This window comes from Argopecten irradians, chromosome 1 (genome assembly GCF_041381155.1).
Source record: "Argopecten irradians isolate NY chromosome 1, Ai_NY, whole genome shotgun sequence".
Lineage (NCBI taxonomy): Eukaryota > Metazoa > Mollusca > Bivalvia > Pectinida > Pectinidae > Argopecten > Argopecten irradians.
The window spans coordinates 41534976-41555526 of NC_091134.1; the positions used below are offsets into that span (position 1 = coordinate 41534976).

Consider the following 20551-nt stretch of genomic DNA (forward strand, 5'->3'; position numbering starts at 1 on the left):
AAAACATGTGATATTTTCAGAATTGCTTGCAAATAGAAGACAGACAGATGGGTATAACCGATACCGAAACGATTTCTTGAGCCAGATTGACATAAAGGCAATATATATCAGACTGTTCTCATCAAACGGCGTTAATCTTTGGGGGTTTCTATATCTATGATCAGAAGTAAGACAAATGGGCTCCGTCTATCGAAATTAATATGCGGCAATATTGCAACGCGACAGACAGAGACCCATAGCGACTTCCTAATTGAAAAATGAAAGTATCAATTGCGATGTAAGAAATTGATATTGGAGGCGATTTTATAGAAACAGTGTTATCTAAAAGGCTATTATTATCAAATTAGAAAATAACTTAGAAAGAACATTAATACTTTACATCTATGTGTATATTGTGAAAAAGAAGAAAGACGTCCCTTTTAATTATTCTGACTGCATCGTAGATATGTTGGTAATCAGTCGGAGGAATGAAACGAAAAAAAAACCACCACCCCCCGCCAAAAACAACCCCACCCTCGACAAGAAAAAAAAGAAGAATATTGGCAAAAGTTTTGACCTGTAGACTCCGTAGTCCGTTGTTTAACGAAATCTTATATATTATTATACCTCACAGATGAGTCACAGTCGCTGATTGGTCAAGAGACGTCAAGTGTGAGGGCGACAAACCATCGTGTATCCCGCTGAACGTCATGTTCAAAAATCATGTTTCCCCCATGCGGAAACCCTCTTACGTTTGGAAACAGTTATCGTTCGTGTATTCTCCGAGGTATTCCGATAACAAACAAAATGGATGGCAGACGATGTTTCCGTCTGCCTTTGACAACAAATTTAGTAATATTTTTTATGATACAAGATACAGATAACACAATTGCACTCAATGTAATGTTTATATGATGTAACACGCTAAAGGGAGTTGATTTGGGCTGAAAGATACGGTAGGTCTAACTTATTATTGAACAATAACTGTAACATTAGCCCAACACGGCAACGATGTTTTGGGCAAAAAACATAAGTCTAGCCATTACGTTAGACTTGTATTCTAGCGCGAGAAAAACTTTGTTCGATATATTAAACAATTTTATTGCCCTGGAAGTAGGGAGACGTGATGCTTAGTTTACCCGCGGCAAGTCACATTTCCCTCGGGCTACGCCCTCGGGAAATATGACATGCCTTGGGTAAACAAAGCATCATGTCTCCCAACCGCCAGGGCAATAAATTTTTATTATTTGTATGATAAACATTATACATGAATAATATCAATTGAATTTCAATGGTTGTACGTAAGTTTTATCAAACAAATGTATCGTCCTATAGTTTGTATCGCTCGTGTTCCTTTGAATGGCTTCATCAGTAATAATGCATAACACGATGCGTCGAGCGAAAAAAACAAAAACAATGTAGCCGATGTAATAGTCCAAGAAGGGTTTACTTGGCGTATAAACGATATCCAATGCCATAGGGACACATCTCAGCAGTTTAAGAGTTTAACAAAATCTGGCGTCGGGTTTTAAAGGCTACATAACAAATTAGGTTATTTTACCTATTATATTACCGTGTCTCTGAGGCGAACGATGATAGCTCTCAAAAACATTGGCTCAATAACCTGTTGCATTGTATACAAATAGATTTAAGCGTGCACTATTGAAAGGATTTCAGGATTTAAAAGAATAAGGCTCTGCAACCCAGTGGCAGTCATGGAATCATGCGGTGAACAAACAGACGAGAAGAGGAATTTAGATACACCATGCACGCAAAGGAACAGTGGATGGAATTGCATATTTGACCTCGATTGTCAAGTTTTGAAAATTAGGTGCGTGTGTTGTTTATCGAATGAAGGGATAGTTCCATCGACTTTAAATGGATCCGGTAATGGACTGAATCAGCTAATCTGGACAATACCAATATAAACGAAGTGTCTTATCAGGGAAACAATGAAATATGCATTCCGTGTGGGTTTCCTGTGTATATGAGTGGGCCGCCAGCCAGTAACTATTGGCAGACATGTTAGATCTGTTCAATATATATAGTTGTGATCGCACAGGATAGAGGTCTGAGAATTCAGTCAAACTATTACAGTCGATTATAAAGTAAACACACACGAGGTTTCATAAAAGCAAAGATGTCTCACTTTTATGCATTGGCATCATAATATGGTTCATAGTGTCATACATGGAAAAAAAACAACAATGCAAATTCCAAAAACCAACTTATCTCCGCATTGACCCTTGCGGGGCTTTCCAAGAAATTAAGTTTTTCAAAGAAAAGCAATGATCATTCTATTTATGACTTGTTATAAAGCCCGTTTAAACACAACCGTTGACAGGGTATTAGTAAGGGTAGAGGTATTTGGAAATTTTGTCCCCCGAATAGAATCTTTTTAGCATATTGAAATGGCAAAAAAGAGTAAGCATATCATTTGCCACTGAAACGTAATTTTGTAGTACAAATATGTATATATGGCATGCAACATTATATGTATACGTCCCGCGTATTTAAGAAAACCTGGTTCTAACCATGTGTATTTTACGAACACGTACTAACCATGTATATTTAAGCGACATGTGCTGTACAAGTCACGTGTATTTTAGTCACGTGTATCTAATAAACGTGTACAACTCACACATATTTAACAGACATCTCCAAGCCCCGTGTGCATTTTATGCTTTGAAAATGCATCAGATTAGCTTATCAGAGAACCTCAATGACATTCATTTGAATGTATAACCTCTATGTGAACTTAATTCATACGCTGATCCCTAAAACATATTTGTGGTACAGACATTTCATTTTACCTAAGGGACTAACAGTCTACTTATTGTACTAAAGTCCCCAATCTAATCCAGGTTTGTGCCAGGTTCTGAGCGTGCTTTGGGTATATTTTCACGACAATACTAGATATTCTATTGATCATGCAGCGATAGCCAGTCTCTAATACCAATTAGCTTTTACTCCGTTTCATATGAGATTCATTTTATCTATTTCTGCTGCACAGCGCTGTTCTATACACGCAATGCCCTTTGAAAGGGTCGTTCAAAGACACAAACCATATAAGCGTAATCGTACACATTGGATAGTAAGCTAGACTGCACAACGCAACTATTTCGTCCTTCTAGATCTTTCCAGTGATGCGAAAGCACATAAAAAAATGATGATAGGAACATGAAATAAATCGTCTTCTTTTTATCAAATGCATTTTAAAATGAACCCTAAGAAGAGGTGTTAACAGCATTGAAACAGCAGTTTAAATATAACCAACCATGTGGATGGGATGTACACTAGTAAAATGTACCATCAGCAATCTACACCATCTGTGCAAGGGAACAACCAACTAAATTAAAAAAGACAGGATTGAGTCCAGGATAGAATTTGGCCCGGCTACTGATTGGCTAATTAATAATGAATTTCAAAAATAAAAATATTTTCTGACAGGTAATTATTCCTAGATAAAAATGATATGAATTTGGAAATTCAGATTGCAGTTTAGGTTCAAAGTATCAATTTTGATAATGATAAGGTAAAAACATTAGAATTTCAGGATTCTTTAGTGCAAAATTCACCTTATTTCAAAATGGTTGGAGTTTGAGCTGAAGGACCATAATCTTTCCTTCCATCTAATGTAATATCACTTATATGAGAACCTAGACTTTAATAATAGAACACAAAAGCTATCTAATAATCAGTTGTTTTAATTAAACTTAAATTAAACCAAACATCAACAAACTTTAACACTGTGGCCTTTGTAAACTTATTTCGTTGGTTGTTCTTTACAAAGGACTACCGAAATATCTAATCATATTTGATATAGGTACTTAACAAAAAGTATTTGACGTCCACACTTGCCTATCCTCCTGATGAGTATATGCATATTCAACTTCCAACTGTCTTTGTTTGTGAATCACTTACCCCCGGAATCTTTATTGTCGCACCATTTGAGGTTCCTTGCCTTTACCACTACCACGGTAAGACGTTGAGCGGTGGGGAGATAACTCAGGGAAAACATGATGTCGCCATATTCTGTTGGTTTCTGTAAAAAAACATAAAAAATGATTCCTTCCGTCCTTTGGTATATAATTATGGAGTTGTGAGAATGTATACGTTGTTAAGTCAGCTATTGATGCAGGTAACGTTTAAGGATCGTGTATGTTGTTGTGGTCCTCAAATATGTTAAAATGTTTATATGTGTGTTAAGAAGCAATGTATTGGAAAAGCTGCATCCCTGATACAACTGCACAACTACAAATACTCTAGATGTTCTATGATAACCATGGACAATATGCATTTTTGAGAATCTTACTTAAGCAGTTTTGCATTTTTTGGTCAGAGATACAAGGGATCATAGAGTCTTTGATAAGAATAGTGGCAACGCGTATTTTAAGTTGTTTCAGTTTCCTTCCGCAATTAAATATTTTCGCAAATTTTAATAATTTTAAAACTGACAAATTACATATAAAATAAAAACGCAATTTTCGTACCATATATATGAAGCTTTTCCAAATAAAAGAAATTGCATGACAGTTCACGCTTTATAGATATTAAAAGTTATATGTTCTGTATGCTAAATGGAACAATTAGTTGTCAGTTAGATCATGACTCTACAAGAGCTATGTCCATAGCGAGACAGGAAGTTGTGTAATGAACGGAGATTGATTGGCGGAAGGCCGATCTGGAAGTGATTATAATGACGTCATGATGAGTGATTATTGGCGGAGCAATCTCTGATACTCTCTGATGGATAGAAATGGGCATGTCAATAAGAACTCCCACGTACAATCACGAAGTTATTACAAATACATTGTTTAATATAAGGATTTGTTAATTCTGACAGCAACGGTTCGCGCAACATTTTAGAAATAAAACGTTGCAGCAAATAACCTAAGCAAGGACGCACTGTCACCGTTCATATTTTAGTGGTATTAATATTTTAGAGGAATTTGTGCTAGAAATTTTGCTATAATTACATTTTGCAAGTCTTTGATCCAGCGAGAATTGTGAATGTGCAAATTCAGCATTCTTCTGTAAAATCAGTACAGCGCTAAAATTGATATACGTAAGTAAGTTTACATTATTTAAAGGAGATCAACAGAACCCTACTGTTAAATGTGTAGATGTAAGAAGATCAACCGAAAACGAGAGAGAGAAACAAAATAAAACCTCATTTGATACTATTTTGGGACGAGAAAACTGAGGGCTTTACGACTGGGAATCTTAATCCGTACCATTGATTGTAAATTTAAGTATAAACCAATTACAGCTGTACCACAACCCGAATATAGACAACACAGCGACTATATATCCCGAATTAGTGTGGATATGAAACTCTAGGACAACAAAAGATGTTCTTACCGTCACCATTCTTTTAAACATTCTGATTTAAGTTAATATAGATAAATAGCTGACATACTTTTAGAATTTGAGGAAGCACGACATAAAACCATTTAATAAGCAATCAAACATCGCTATTGAAAAACGAGAGAAAAATAATACGAAACAGAAAAATTATACCAAGTATGTCAAAACACTTTGTGCCCAGTTTCAAGAGCATTCCTTAATTGGGATAATTCTTAATATAAAATTTCCAACAGGAAATAAGCTGAAGATGTTTTTTTTCTTTTTTTTTTTGCTTTTTCGGAAGACGGTTACTAGATGTAACTGTAATGCTTTCACGAGAAAAAAATAAAGAATTAAGAAATTTTCAAACGTTAAAGAAAGTCATGACATCGATGAATGCTCTCATTGATGTCTCAAAGACATAGCCACATATCGAGAGATAAATGAAAAGAACATACTTAGCTATACAGAAAGCAATGTTTAAGAATACGTTTTAGAATGCGGTCTTACCTCATCGATATCCCGCAGATTGAGCCACATTTTGATGGGTAAACGGAGGTCAATGTCACCCACCCGGATTTCCGATTCCCCAATCACCTTATGACGGGCATATTTATCTACAGAGAAAACCTGGAACAGAATGATCCGACTGTCCAGGTCCTCGGGCTCCACTCCGAACAGGAATCTTTCCTTAAAGATGGGATCTGTTGAGTTCTTTTGAATCTGTTGATGTTAAAAGTTGTCATAATATCATGGACTTTTTAAGTAAGAAAACAAGACGCAGAGGAAGTATAGCTTGGAACATAGCAAACTACAACTGCTTGGGCAGAGCAATTAAACGTCAACTTATTTGATTTTGATTTGATATTGATGGAAAAAAGAACGACAATTCCCTTAGAACTCCTGGTCGTATTGGTTTGTTTCATTTCTGATTGTACGTTTGGGTGATTTTGTCAATTAATGTGGACGGAGTTATGATTTAAATGGAGGTTAAATAGCTTAGAATAATACTAAACTAGACGCAAAACATAAAAAATAGGTCACCAGGCATTAGTTACAGCTATTGATAAATGACTTTAACTTATACTCTACAACATTTTTCTTTATGGACGCAGCCTTGTGAAACATGATGTCATCAGTAAGATGGTAAATATCGGTCCTAGATCATAATCAACCAATACGATCCTACCTTGTTTTCAATCTTGGGTTCTTAATGCTGTACAGCATGCTGTGATAAACCTTTTTAATATTATAATTAAATGTAGCTAAAATGATGCATCAAAATATAATTTGAATGGAACCTACGAAGCTCCAATGCTAATGAATGCATTTTATGTGTTGAAGAACAAGTGGTCGACCGATTGATAAATATATGAAAATAAATTGTTCAGGATTTAGTGAATTCACAACGAAGTACCTATAAGCATATGCGCACGCATGACCACTAAAGTTATATACAAACAATCATAAATCAATCATTGTCATTAATCAGTGGTGGAGGTTTCCTGAAATCAACATCAGAAACGCATTAAACACTCGTCATATTAGGCCTAAACAGGTTGATATTGAATGGATGGAATAATCACTAGGAATACATCGTGATACGACGACAGCTTTATACAAGTATTTAATTGAATCTGTTTCCTGGTTCTAGCGAGACCGAGGAGCTGTCAGTACCGGCGACCGCTCAAGGATCTCTAGAAACAGAAAATGCCAAACAAAGTTACACACAATATAATGAACATGACAACGTGTTCTAATGGTTCCAGAAGGCAAAACGAGATTCTGCCGTCAATATACCGAGATGGAAATCCGAAAACTCTGTATTATGAAATGAATTCCTTGTTACTGAAATCGACTACCAGTATTGATCCGAGCAAGGACAATTTTATTGCTTATCAGCTAGCATGAAAGATTATTTTCACCAAACGATGAAGGATGAAGATAAAGCTGTTTATAAACGTTTTCGCTCCATCTCTATTCCCCTGATGTGCCAGCAGTATTGCAGTCAACCTCTTGTATCTTGAGTTGAGTTTATTAGTATTTTTCTGCATCATTAATATTTTTGAAGATGTTAAGCTGCACAAAGCATAGCAGCATCTACTTATAAATTAGGAGCCGTGTTGTTCATGTACCAATTACTTCAGCTACGGATTATTTTGCATTTAAATTGGATTGAATCGTCATTGACATTATTATGTTAAAATTGTTTTGCTAGTGAAAAATAATAGGATGAGTCACTTACTTGTGAGATATTTAATAACTGAAGAATCGTTAGATTGCAATGATTGGAGATACAAATGCAATCTGAATGAATGGCAGCTAATTAGCATAATTATTCAGCTTCCCAATCATAATCCTGACTTTTGAAATATTGTTTTTGTCAATTTCAGAACTGAAATAGTTAATTTAAGTACAGTGACAATATTCCCGCGCGGACCAACTTGGTGTCGGTAAACAGAACTCCCATTCATGTATATAGATATTACTACACTAAGTCTAGTCTGCATTTAATCACTCACAATACAGATCTTGATCATCATTAGAGTAATGGGAGTCTGTATGGCAAAATAAAATATCATTGATAAAACACAAATTCGTTATTTGTGTTCATCAATTATTTCGAAATGTTTATGCATTATATTTTATCATCGTTGACATCGTTTTCAAATACGTGTTGTAACGCTAGAATGTTTCACAATCGAGTTCAAGCAAGGACACAATACTAAACAATGAGCAGAAATAGGATTTTATTTTATTACGAAATCAATTCATTACAATATTCCTTGTAGAAGTACGCTTATGTTTTACATACATGGAGATGTCATTATGAAAACGATTAGGAGTGTCTCAATCTGTTTCCCGTTTTAGACATTGCTAGATACATAAACGGAAATGGAAAAATGCGTTTTCGGACGGATACGTGAAGATTAACTTGTCTGATGAGGTTTTTTGCAGAAAACTATTTCATCAAATAAATATGCCTGTTCATGTAGCAATGTTAACCTAACGGGTTGGTTCACAATGTTTGTACACACTATCTCACAATTTATATAACGACAAGCAAAATTCGTTTCTCTCTCCAGCTTTACATTTACAGGGACTCGTGAAGGTACAGGGACTCGTGAAGGTACAGGGACTCGTGAAGGTACAGGGACTCGTGAAGGAAAAAAATAATGGAAATGAGTCTTTAATACAATCAGTTGTTTCTTGTATCTTGTATCAGAGCCATAGTCTTATTTTGGATGTGTGATACACGGAAAACAAAAACCCTCAAAAGTAAGGCTGCAACAAATTACATCATTCTATTATCTTTGAAGTCTCATGAGTCATCATAGAAATCCATATTTTGTTTCTATTTTCCTTTTTTAAATTCAATCCAGTTTGGCTTATCATTTCGTTTTTATATATCCGTACATGTTGGTCTTTGATTTGACACATGCTTAATGTGATTTCAATGCTGGCAAGTTAATTTTAAAACTATTTTACGTTATTTTGATACAATCAGTTTACCGCTGACTCAGTAAATGTTATTATGTGATGTATACCTTTGTTTGTAACTTGGCGTCTGTGTCTGGTTGAAGAATGCCCCGGATGTACGTGTCCAATGTTCCTGAATACTGATTGGCTGTCAGGTCACGTGCCTGTATGATACTCACCACGAGCTCGGATACTTCCCTGATCAAAATAAAGTTTATGGAATAAATCCACGATTTTAAATAATCAATTAGGTAGACATGTCACAACTCAAATGTAATCTCAATTATAAGATAGACATTTAAATATATGAGTATTAATGACAACAAAGTGAAGGACAAAAGAAAGTAAAAGAAAAAAGGAAACATTTTATACAACGTTTTTAAAAACAGCGGTACAGCCATTGTTTGTAGTTAGACAGTGTTTAAGCTTTTAAAGTCGTTCATCGCACTTCGAGAACTATGAAAAATCTGTCGGTGATTTATGATAGCCTTGTCAACTTATCTTTAAATGAAGGAATTAGTGAGAGATATCTTATCTTAAAACTCGGATTATTGGTTTAATGATTTTAATATTTTAATACATTTCTTCAAATACAAATCAACATTTTCAAACTAAACGGTTGTACATGCTTTTGTATGTACTAGATGTACAGAATATAGCTTTTTGTATTCACGTAATATAAAAAAGTAGAAGTAATAAACATCTACTCAGCATCAAAATTACAGACAGAAATTCGACTACTTTATGAACAATGATGGAAATGACATAACATACGTAGGCATAAAAATGGCCATGTACATGTATGTATATTTATTTTCGTATAAATATTAGACATATATGATGGATTGTACTGACTGATATAGTGATTAAAATCGGCTTCGACCAGTTTGATGGCATTCTGATCAATACAATGCGGATAAATATAGAACAAATAATTTTAGTGTCAGCACTAAATGAACCACATGATACCGACACTTTGTACCACGTGACACCGTAAGACTCCGCGATATCTCCTGACCATCGCTGGTACGGAACGTTATCTTTCCCCGGAAGACACTCCTTTAGTATAGATTCCTACGATGGTCCGGGAATGTTTATGGCAATTGCTGATATAAAACAAAATGGACGCCCTAGTGTTGTCATCTGATACATTACAAAGGATAGGAAAATCTTATTTCAAAACGTGACAATGGTATTGTCATTAATGGCCGTATCACGACTTGTTTTATGTGGTGAACAATAAAGTTATATAAAGAAATAACTTGACATGACGAAAAAAATAAAAACCATGTTTCAAGTCGTGATATCTGTTCTATCAAAGAATGACTTCCTAACATACGGCATTCAGAGAGAATCAAAATCAAAATCAACATAAGTATATTCGATTGGAGTTGATATGGAATGAGGAAATAGTGACCAACCTGTCGTATTCTAATGCAAATTCTAGTTGTCCGATCTTTGGCATATCTGGCTGCATTTCCAGTACAGAAGAGTCGGATGCCACGCTGTCACATGACTCTGCTCGCCGTATGCTGTGGGGAATCTCTACCTCTGATGCTGTAGCAATACAATAAGATAAATGCTAATGAATGTACATGCAGCAATGGCTGGAATGCATGTAACATTCTCAATATAATTGTATTTAATGATGACAGGGTTATACTAAATACATGAGTTTCCGGTTGTCATATGATTTCTCCTGTGTGGACTAATTACAACTATTGGCAGTTATAAGCGATTGTTGCATCATAATTTGATATTTAGGCCAAATTGTATAGTATTTTTACGAAGGATGCAAATGTATGTTTAAGTGTTCTCGTCTCTGAGCTTTTCGCCATTTTATTTGAAATAAACCCGCGAACAATGTAGCTTTGAAAGAATTTTGATGTGCTGTTACTAGAATACAATTTGATGAATATATATCCATCGGCTCACAGAATATTTGTTAAAACAAGAACTCATTTTTAAGATATAAGAAGAAACATTCCTCTATGAATATTCATACGTGTCATTTCGTGTCTAATTTGAAATGAAACAAGGAAGAAAATCAATGTAATGATGTTACAAGACTTATAAAGATGAACTAATAAAATCAGTAAAAAGTAGCGATGATTTAATTATCGGTAGGACGAATGGTTTGTATCCGTGCTCATACTTTTCCGTCACCAGGAAGCTGATTGCTAGTAGACAAGTGGCTCACTAAGTTGCCATAGCCTGGTAGTTTGTGTCTCGTCTTAGAGCAGTATATCCCGGTTAGTGAAGAATGAAATTACTCCGGCAGTGACTTTTATGTTACTTCGTTGTACTTTTACTAGTTGCCGACATCTCAATTACATTAGGACGACAACAAGTGTTTTTTGAGATTATTGATGAGACTTGCTCAGAATTCCTTAACATATCTTGTTATTTCATCCCTATTTTGAGATTGTAACATACCTGACTTGGGAAATGATTTTTATTTTTGATGTCGTCGTAGAGAAAGAATGCTTACTTCTATGGAAAGGTTATATATATTCTGAGGGAGGACGCAGTCTAATGATAATAGCATTCACATTATGTTCCAATGCCAACTTTCACTATCATTCTGATACATCCTAATGTGGGTGTCTGTATTAAGGTAGGTCCATACTTTTGAAAACCGCGCCAATTCATATGACGCTTTACCGGAAGTTGCGGAGGTTGTTTTGAATTCCAGAATGGTTTCCGATACGCCACGACATCCCACTTGGATATTTTTTCAATAGGTGAAAATTGTCTACATATAATATTGAATGTTTATAATCATTAAATAAATCAAATAAAAGCAGTGAAGTGAAAATTATATGCTATCTCTGAGGTTTTTGCGTTCCCTGTCGTAAATGGGAATGGATTTTCAAACACCGGAAGTGCCGTTCGTCGCTATAAATGATAAGAGGGGACCCGGCCGGACCGAAATTCCGGAATTCTAAAAAAATCGCATACGGATTTTCTTTAAACACAAAATTTGGAGAAAATCATAAAAACAAACAGACATAAACCAGATATACTATCACAAAAACATATGAACTGATGTGGAATGTTCTTTTGCGGCATGATTTTCAAAAAATAGTCAAATATGACCCATCTTAGCACTGGATGAAATGGGGGTAGGGTTGTGAGTTACAAACTTCAAGCTTACAAAATTGTTAAATTTTGATCGAGGACCCCATGTTTTTATATGATATTTGAAAAATATATTATATTGGGCATATCATATACAAATATTGTGAAATTGACATGGGTTTTCATTTCCTTTTTGGCCTATTCATTGATTTTTTACGGGCGAAAATATGGCAAAACATGATAATTACGTATAGAAACGGTCCTGGAAAATAACAAAAATTAGTTAGCATTTGTAAAAATACAAGAGTTTTGTTTATTGTTCTATCGTTAGAAATTTAGGACAAAACATCAACAGGATCGAGACTACGTTCACCCTAATATTACAGAAAACATAATTTTATGAATTTTTCTATTTTCGGCCAGCAAATTTGCATGGATGGTATATTTCAAGCTCAAATATCTCAAAAAGTAGTTCGAGAACACCCATTTATCTTTACAGATTTGAAATCTACATGAAAAATGCAAGAAAATAAGACCTGTTAGAAAAAAAATGACATGGGTTTCCCCAAAAGTATGGAGCTACCTTAAGATTGGGGTCTTGTTTACAACATGATCATTATTACTAAATATCTATAAGGAAATTTCAATACTTATTTTATAAAATATAATCTTGAGATGGCTAACGTAACCAGTGTGCTGGTAATAAATACAGACAAGCCTTCACTATACTCAACTTACCTACTGAAACCGGACTACTTCTTGCACTTTCTTCTTGTCGCGGAGGCGAATAACTTCGGGGAGGTGAGTAGGTTTCTGTTTGTCCATAGTTTGGGTCGGACTGGATAGTATCGTATTGCACAAATTTCCCACTGGTGTCCAGAACAAAGTCTGATTCTGAGTTGACCTGTTTAATAACAACATATAGTCCAAATGTACCACTCTTTTGTTATAATATAAACTTCATTAATCATACAACTGGCTTCGAATCAATTACTGTATCAACTGAAACAATAACTCATATTTTTAATTTAGATGGCAGCATAAATGGTTTTTACGTAGGTATACAGTAGTATCAAGAAAACCTCACGTTATCTGACAAGATGTTTTTTTCTCACATAGATAGCCATGTAAGATAGAGTTGTCCCATGAAAGACAGCTATGTAAGATAAATCTATCTTACATAGCTGTGACGTCACAATTGAAAAAAAAACAATGAGATGACGTCATGTCAGCCAAAGTTGACGTCATTTTTCTTCTATTTCGATTGATTTGTCGGATTTATTTACCATTTCATTTGTTTAATTTGCATTTCAAACCGTTTTACCTAAGATTTCTTGTTTATATTTTCAATATAAACCAAACTTTGATGAGCTCTTTCGAATGGCGTTCTTATTTTTAAAATCGATCGATTATTTAAGAAGTTAAGATTTTGTCACAAAATGGCTGCCTCACCTTTCGTGCAAGTAATTCGACAAGCAATGTGAGAAAATAACTCTTTCATATGTAAATTATGTAGGATAGAACTATTCCACCCTCGGGTACAGAATTTTGGGTCAGAAACCTCGGCAAGCCTCGGTTCTGACCCAAAATTCTGTACCCTCGGGTGGAATTGTTCTATCCTACATATGTACATATGAAAGAGTCATATAATGTGTTTAAATATTTTTGGATTAGGGAATGACCGAATCAAACCATCTTCATGAAAGTTGCATGAGTTCATTGCACCTACCGAACATCCTCAGTCATTAAGGAAGAAATGATCCCATTACCAATACCATGAAATGTTATATTTGGTATATACGTTTATTCCATGGTATTACATCAATAATATTTCATTGATTGGAAAATATTTGAACATTGAAGCAACGGCATTAAATTGATAATGTTTATTGAAGTGTGCAATGATTGCAAAAAATATATATGGTTTTGTTTTTGCTTCCATTTATTTGGACATTGTTAAATGCAATATCAAATCACTCGTTGACAAAATACATAAATGCATTCTAACCCCTACTTTACGATTATCTCACATATCTGCATTCATGCCAAATAATGATGATACTAAATGAAAAACGAAAACTATTTTAGGTGAGCACTTTTATCACTAAAATCATTGTCATTCATAGAATCAATAAAAATCAATATACCCAGGATATACAATGACGCATTTCCGAAGTAATGGACAACAATGGCCTTTTAATGTCGATAACGTTCATGTTACGAAAATTTAACAGCTATTATCACTTGTTTCATTGTCTGTACGTGTAGGTGTATAGAGAGTATGGAATGAACTTTCATAGTGCTGACCCAATATTTCATATGCAAGACATTGTTTTCATGTAAATCAGCATTTTTGTTTCAATTTCTCTACTATGTAAGATTTTCCCGTCACTGGCAAAAGTTAGCGTATATCTTAAAGATCCCCACGCATGACAACTAAAAGGCTAGATTGTGTTTTAATATAGGCAGTAGACTTCACTGAGATAGCACTATAAATTGGGAAATAGAGGATAAACCGACGTTGTGAAATACAAATACGGTCGACTAGTCACATCTTCCGGCGATTGTGACGTCAAATTTTGACGTAATTTTGTGACCTTAGAATCGCCGTAAGTTGAGATTAATTATACTCGTATCTTGAAACTCCCATATCCACCGCACTCATATATGCAACGCTTGGCGTCCTCAATAACCTTGGTCCTTCGCATTTATTTAAAATTTAAAACCAAACATTTAAAAAAAAACCCACACAACATAATAGGTTTCAAGCAATACACAATACATTCAAATTAGATAGAATATATCGGTGGCTGTGGACATTTATGGATTCGGTGTGCAGTAAGGACGAGACACAATGGGAATACTGTCAGATCGTTTACTGGGTATCAGACTGTGATTGTGATACAGATAAAAGGAAGAATGCGTGTTGTGATAAATACCGATCCGAACACCATTAATTAATATTCATGCTACAAAGCACAACATCTAAAACCGTTCATGTCGTGTGTAATCACACAGAGCATGTCTGTTTTGTCCAGGGACGTAACTTTGCTCCGACACTGACATGTAGTCGGTACTGAGTGGAATATAGACGCCATTCTTACCATGAAAGTATTGTCTCGTAACATGCTTAACAAAATACGGTTCAAATAGTCAAGTCTTTGATTGTGTGAATGATACTTTTATTGATATGCGATGTACATACCGAGTCTATTGTCATAGTAGAAGTGATAGTAAATATATGTTCGGTACGGCATGCAATCACGAATAATGCCAATTAAATTAGCGTTGTTGTCGACTATCTGTGTATCAGCCAAAGGTTCCAATAACGGGCGAAGAGTTATCTCAGAAACAGACCTCTTGCCCCAGGGACTCAATATTTGCTGACGAGGCTTACGTGGCAAGATGATATCGTATAATATGTTCACCAAGGAATGGTTTCACTCCTGAAAAACTATCAATACCGACTTCAATGTCAAAGATAAATTAAATTCTTGAAGGCTTAGAGATCCATCACGATGTCAGAAGATCTTAAAATAATATAAAGTAGACACAGGATCAAGCAAAAATGGAAAAAAATCGTTCTGGGAGAGACTGAGAATGTCAAATACTGTCTTAAAATTAAGGTAGCTGAGGCGCTAGACAAGACGACCATTTTAGGCTATAACCAGGGATCTAAACTCACCATTGTTGAATGTCAAGAGATGTACAGCAAAAAATGGTAATAATCAATCACAGAATAGTGATAATTCACGAAAGGTAAAACCTTTATGACATTTCGATCGGCGTGGTATCTTCATTCACCACCATAGTTCATATACAATAACAAACAAGTAAATAGAATTTTGCCAAAAAATAATACATATCATCCACTGGTTAATGCAAGATGATGTTGACAGTACATACCAAGTTTTGTTTTCAATAAATGTGATGTTTATTGACTAGTCTAAACAAAATAGCTACTTGGTATGTACTATCAGGGAGTAATTATCGTAGACTACTTGGTATGTACTGTCAGGGAGTAATTATCGTAGAAGTTTGTTAGTTTATTTGATCACATTAACATACTTTTAAAAGAAACCATGTTATCTTAAGGACGGCCTCCCATGTATGTGTTGTTGCGTGCGTGAAGTACCTGGTGCGTGATTTGGGAGACCGCGGTATATTTCTGATGTATCTTCTTGTTACAGTCATTTTAGGCTCAGGTAGGAGCACTTTTATATACTAAAAATGTGATGCGTGTCAATGGAGACATTAGTAAGAATAGAAAAGATACAGTCCTAAATTTAGTCGCCTTTTAGATTTTTTTGGGGGAAATAGGGAAAGTATGTACAATTATAACGCCCTCCATGCTGGTTACGTAATAAAACGATTAACGACCATTAAACTATGGTTTTATTACATATCATCAGTCTTATGTACAATGCATGTCAGGAGCATATGTCATACTGTACACTGTTCAGGATACAATACAATGCAACTGCAATAATGTACGCTCGTAATACGTGACAGGAACTATGTCGTCACTTCCGTCATACGTGACTATTGTCATACGTCTCCGTGTGACCACACGCAGGAGACTATAATAACGCTGTGTTAAAGGTTGGCGATAGCATGCTCGTCAATAGCAGGAATTCCAACAGGTTGCTGAAATATGCGTTAATCCCAGTGTCTCCGTTATTGATCTGCATGCATGTCACATCTTGTTGTCAGACAATGCATTACTGCTATAGCTGATACGGTGCTGTCCGTAACGTACCAAATAGGGCTAAACTATCATGTCTAGAATGTGTCTTGTATACAAATAAAAATGAAAAAAAGAGAATAAGTCAAAATGTTATTACAAATAAAACGTGTCTTTTAAATTAACATGCATGTATTAACTGTCGAATTAACTATTTCTTTAAAATGGATCCTTTGAACTATTATGCATGCATATACTGTCTAATGAATCATTTCCATAAATGTAAAATTATATAATAACCCAGAGCTTTAGTAGATGCAAGTTGTATGAAGACTACGAAGAAGTTCTAAGGTCAACTTCATTACTTCATCTTGACAATCGTATTCTCTGTGAAAGATATTCCTATAGTAGCTTCGCTATCAATGACATATGGGATCACAACTTAAATTCATTTTGTAACTAGATAGTTTGGCGGAAGTAGCTGTATGTACCGGTTAGTTGAGTACTGTAGCAGTATGTAAGCTGTAATAAAGTGGTTGGGGTACTATAAAAACATTTTAGCTACACTCACCATGTATCCGTTGTACTGTTCATGTTGGGTTAAAACCGCTTTCTCTTCTCCACTTGCAAAGCAGGATGTGACATTGTAAATTCCAAAAAGGCGAATTAAAATTGCAATCACAACCGCAGCCACCACACAAATCCCTAGAACAAGGAGAGCGATCCCAACGTCACTCATATCGCCATGGAAAGACAGACCTCAAGTGATGAAGATGTGGATTGTCTCAGGAAGTACTCCCACGGAATAGAGCTATTATTTCACCTACGGTATTGATGATTCATGATTGATTCTGAAAGATATAAACCTAAAATTAATAAATATGCATTAAATGCAATGTATCATGGTATGTTTGCAGCATTGATTTTGCCAATAAGAAATAAGTATATATTTGAGGGAAACGTTAATTTGTTTTCGCGTAATGGGCTCGGAGTGTTATAAATATTTACGTAAGCACGACAGTGGTATGATAACTCAAACTGCGCGTTTTCTATATGACTTTTGAAATTTTGTTTTATTAAATTCCTGTTAGGATGTGTGTTTAGAAAGCACAACCAATTTTATGTATTGGCCGTAATAAATGGAAATCGATGTTGAACTTCAGCATTAATTAACTTTCTAATTTACCTCGTGAGACCAGATACCACAATTAAAATGACACGGTGTGTCCATGACACAAAGGTGTAATGGGAACTTAGTAATTGCTCCAAAATAACAAACGACACAAGGAGCATCGTTAATGAGACCTGGTTCATGCATTATCAATGACAAACATCATGGTAGCTTCGTTCAACTACGAGGTCATACCGTATCTAACTACATACAAACAAGGAAGGTAGTTAATCACGGTGAATACTGTTTCATCAAGTTTTCATACTTTACTAAATGACATAAAAAGGGTAAAGATAACTAGAATACGATATAATAGATAATTTACGTGCAATTCAATGGTATGTCAGTATGTTTACGTTGTCTTCCATGTTTCTACAAAATATCAATCACATTTTAGATACAATCGTACAATTTCTGTGTCTTCTTTACTTCAAATACAATGCATTACTGCTATAGCTGATACGGTGCTGTCCGTAACGTACCAAATTCTAATGTGTCTTGTAACTAAGTCAAAATGACGTGTCTTTTAATAACATGCAAAAAACTGTCGAATTAAACTTTAAAATGGATCTTTTGAAATTTTGAACTGTTAATTCATTTCATAAATGTAAAATTATATATCAAACCCATGAGCTTTAGTAGATGCAAGTTGTATGAAGACTACGAAGAAGTTCTAAGGTCAACTTCATTACTTCATCTTGACAATCGTATTCTCTGTGAAAGATATTCCTATAGTAGCTTGGCTATCAATGACATATGGGATCACAACTTAAATTCATTTTGTAACTAGATAGTTTGGCGGAAGTAGCTGTATGTACCGGTTAGTTGAGTACTGTAGCAGTATGTAAGCTGTAATAAAGTGGTTGGGGTACTATAAAAGCATTTTAGCTACACTCACCATGTATCCGTTGTACTGTTCATGTTGGGTTAAAACCGCTTTCTCTTCTCCACTTGCAAAGCAGGATGTGACATTGTAAATTCCAAAAAGGCGAATTAAAATTGCAATCACAACCGCAGCCACCACACAAATCCCTAGAACAAGGAGAGCGATCCCAACGTCACTCATATCGCCATGGAAAGACAGACCTCAAGTGATGAAGATGTGGATTGTCTCAGGAAGTACTCCCACGGAATAGAGCTATTATTTCACCTACGGTATTGATGGTTCATGATTGATTCTGAAAGATATAAACCTAAAATTAATAAATATGTATTAAATGCAATGTATCATGGTATGTTTGCAGCATTGATTTTGCCAATAAGAAATAAGTATATATTTGAGGGAAACGTTAATTTGTTTTCGCGTAATGGGCTTGGAGTGTTATAAACATTTACGTAAGCACGACAGTGGTATGATAACTAAAACTGCGCGTTTTCTATATGACTTTTGAATTTTTTTTTATTAAATTCCTGTTAGGATGTGTGTTTAGAAAGCACAACCAATTTTATGTATTGGCCGTAATAAATGGAAATCGATGTTGAACTTCAGCATTAATTAACTTTCTAATTTACCTCGTGAGACCAGATACCACAATTAAAATGACACGGTGTGTCCATGACACAAAGGTGTAATGGGAACTTAGTAATTGCTCCAAAAGAACAAACGACACAAGGAGCATCGTTAATGAGACCTGGTTCATGCATTATCAATGACAAACATCATGGTAGCTTCGTTCAACTACGAGGTCATACCGTATCTAACTACATACAAACAAGGAAGGTAGTTAATCACGGTGAATACTGTTTCATCAAGTTTTCATACTTTACTAAATGACATAAAAAGGGTAAAGATAACTAGAATACGATATAATAGATAATTTACGTGCAATTCAATGGTATGTATAAACGTCAGTATGTTTACGTTGTCTTCCATGTTTCTACAAAATATCAATCACATTTTAGATACAATCGTACAATTTCTGTGTCTTCTTTACTTCAAATGTGTCTTATTCTAAAACTTCGATAATCACAAAAAACGGGAAATTTTGAATTTTATCAAAAATCAAACAAAAAAATAATAAAAAAAAAATGCAAGGAAAAATAAAGAAGGCCTACAGAACAGCGTAAAACTGGACTTTGTGAGAAATATGTAGTTTGTATTAGAATCTGTACCCTAATAATACTACAGCGATAACAGTATACTTATAACTTTATTTTATAAAATATACACCCTTATTTAGAATGGTAACACAAATTAATAGATTATCAAACAAATAACCGAAAAAATAAACTCATAATTAGTTCGTTTTCCTTAGTAATATGAAATATCACCTGCTTGATTGCAAATTAATGCATATGTATTCTGTTATTTGGGATTTTCCAGTGCATGGAATCCTCTGAGTGTAGCAAAATAAACATTAATAATAATAATAAAAAAAAAAACCAAATAAATAAAACAATAATTTCGGTTGATATATATATCATGAAATAATTTCAACACAGCGATACCCTAATCTAATCCACGTGTCTTGAAGTATATAGATTCTGTTGTAAGTATTTTGGATCCTTCCCGTATTCACTGACAATAATGAAGAATGTTTTCACATACTGATACGAACCAAGTCAATAAACTAATGTTGTTTCCGAAGGAAATGATTGCAGAGTGGATACAACCGGACGAGCCAAATAAAATTGTTACATTTATTTATAAGGCTTATCATCGCCTCTATTGGAATCGTCACGATTGTTTGCATATATGTTACGAAAAGATGTGGTCCGCCTCAGAAACAGTTCATACAATGCTTTTCGTATATGGATGTCTGTCATAAAAACAACCAATCCATGGGAGGGGCAACCCGTATACAAGG

At 34.8% G+C, this 20551-nt stretch overlaps 1 protein-coding gene across 1 annotated transcript in view; it reads right to left on the minus strand.

Moving 5' to 3' along the window:
• LOC138328241 (synaptotagmin-12-like) overlaps nucleotides 1-20551 on the minus strand; it is a 43442-nt gene that overhangs the window by 7529 nt on the left and 15362 nt on the right. Inside the window, exons 2-7 of the mRNA XM_069274959.1 lie at nucleotides 17145-17424; nucleotides 12628-12793; nucleotides 10230-10365; nucleotides 8877-9006; nucleotides 5839-6051; nucleotides 3904-4024 (exon numbers count right to left, since the gene is read on the minus strand). Coding sequence (XP_069131060.1) covers nucleotides 3904-4024; nucleotides 5839-6051; nucleotides 8877-9006; nucleotides 10230-10365; nucleotides 12628-12793; nucleotides 17145-17312 — 934 coding nt within the window. The 5' untranslated portion in view covers nucleotides 17313-17424. The remainder of the gene's footprint in view (nucleotides 1-3903; nucleotides 4025-5838; nucleotides 6052-8876; nucleotides 9007-10229; nucleotides 10366-12627; nucleotides 12794-17144; nucleotides 17425-20551) is intronic.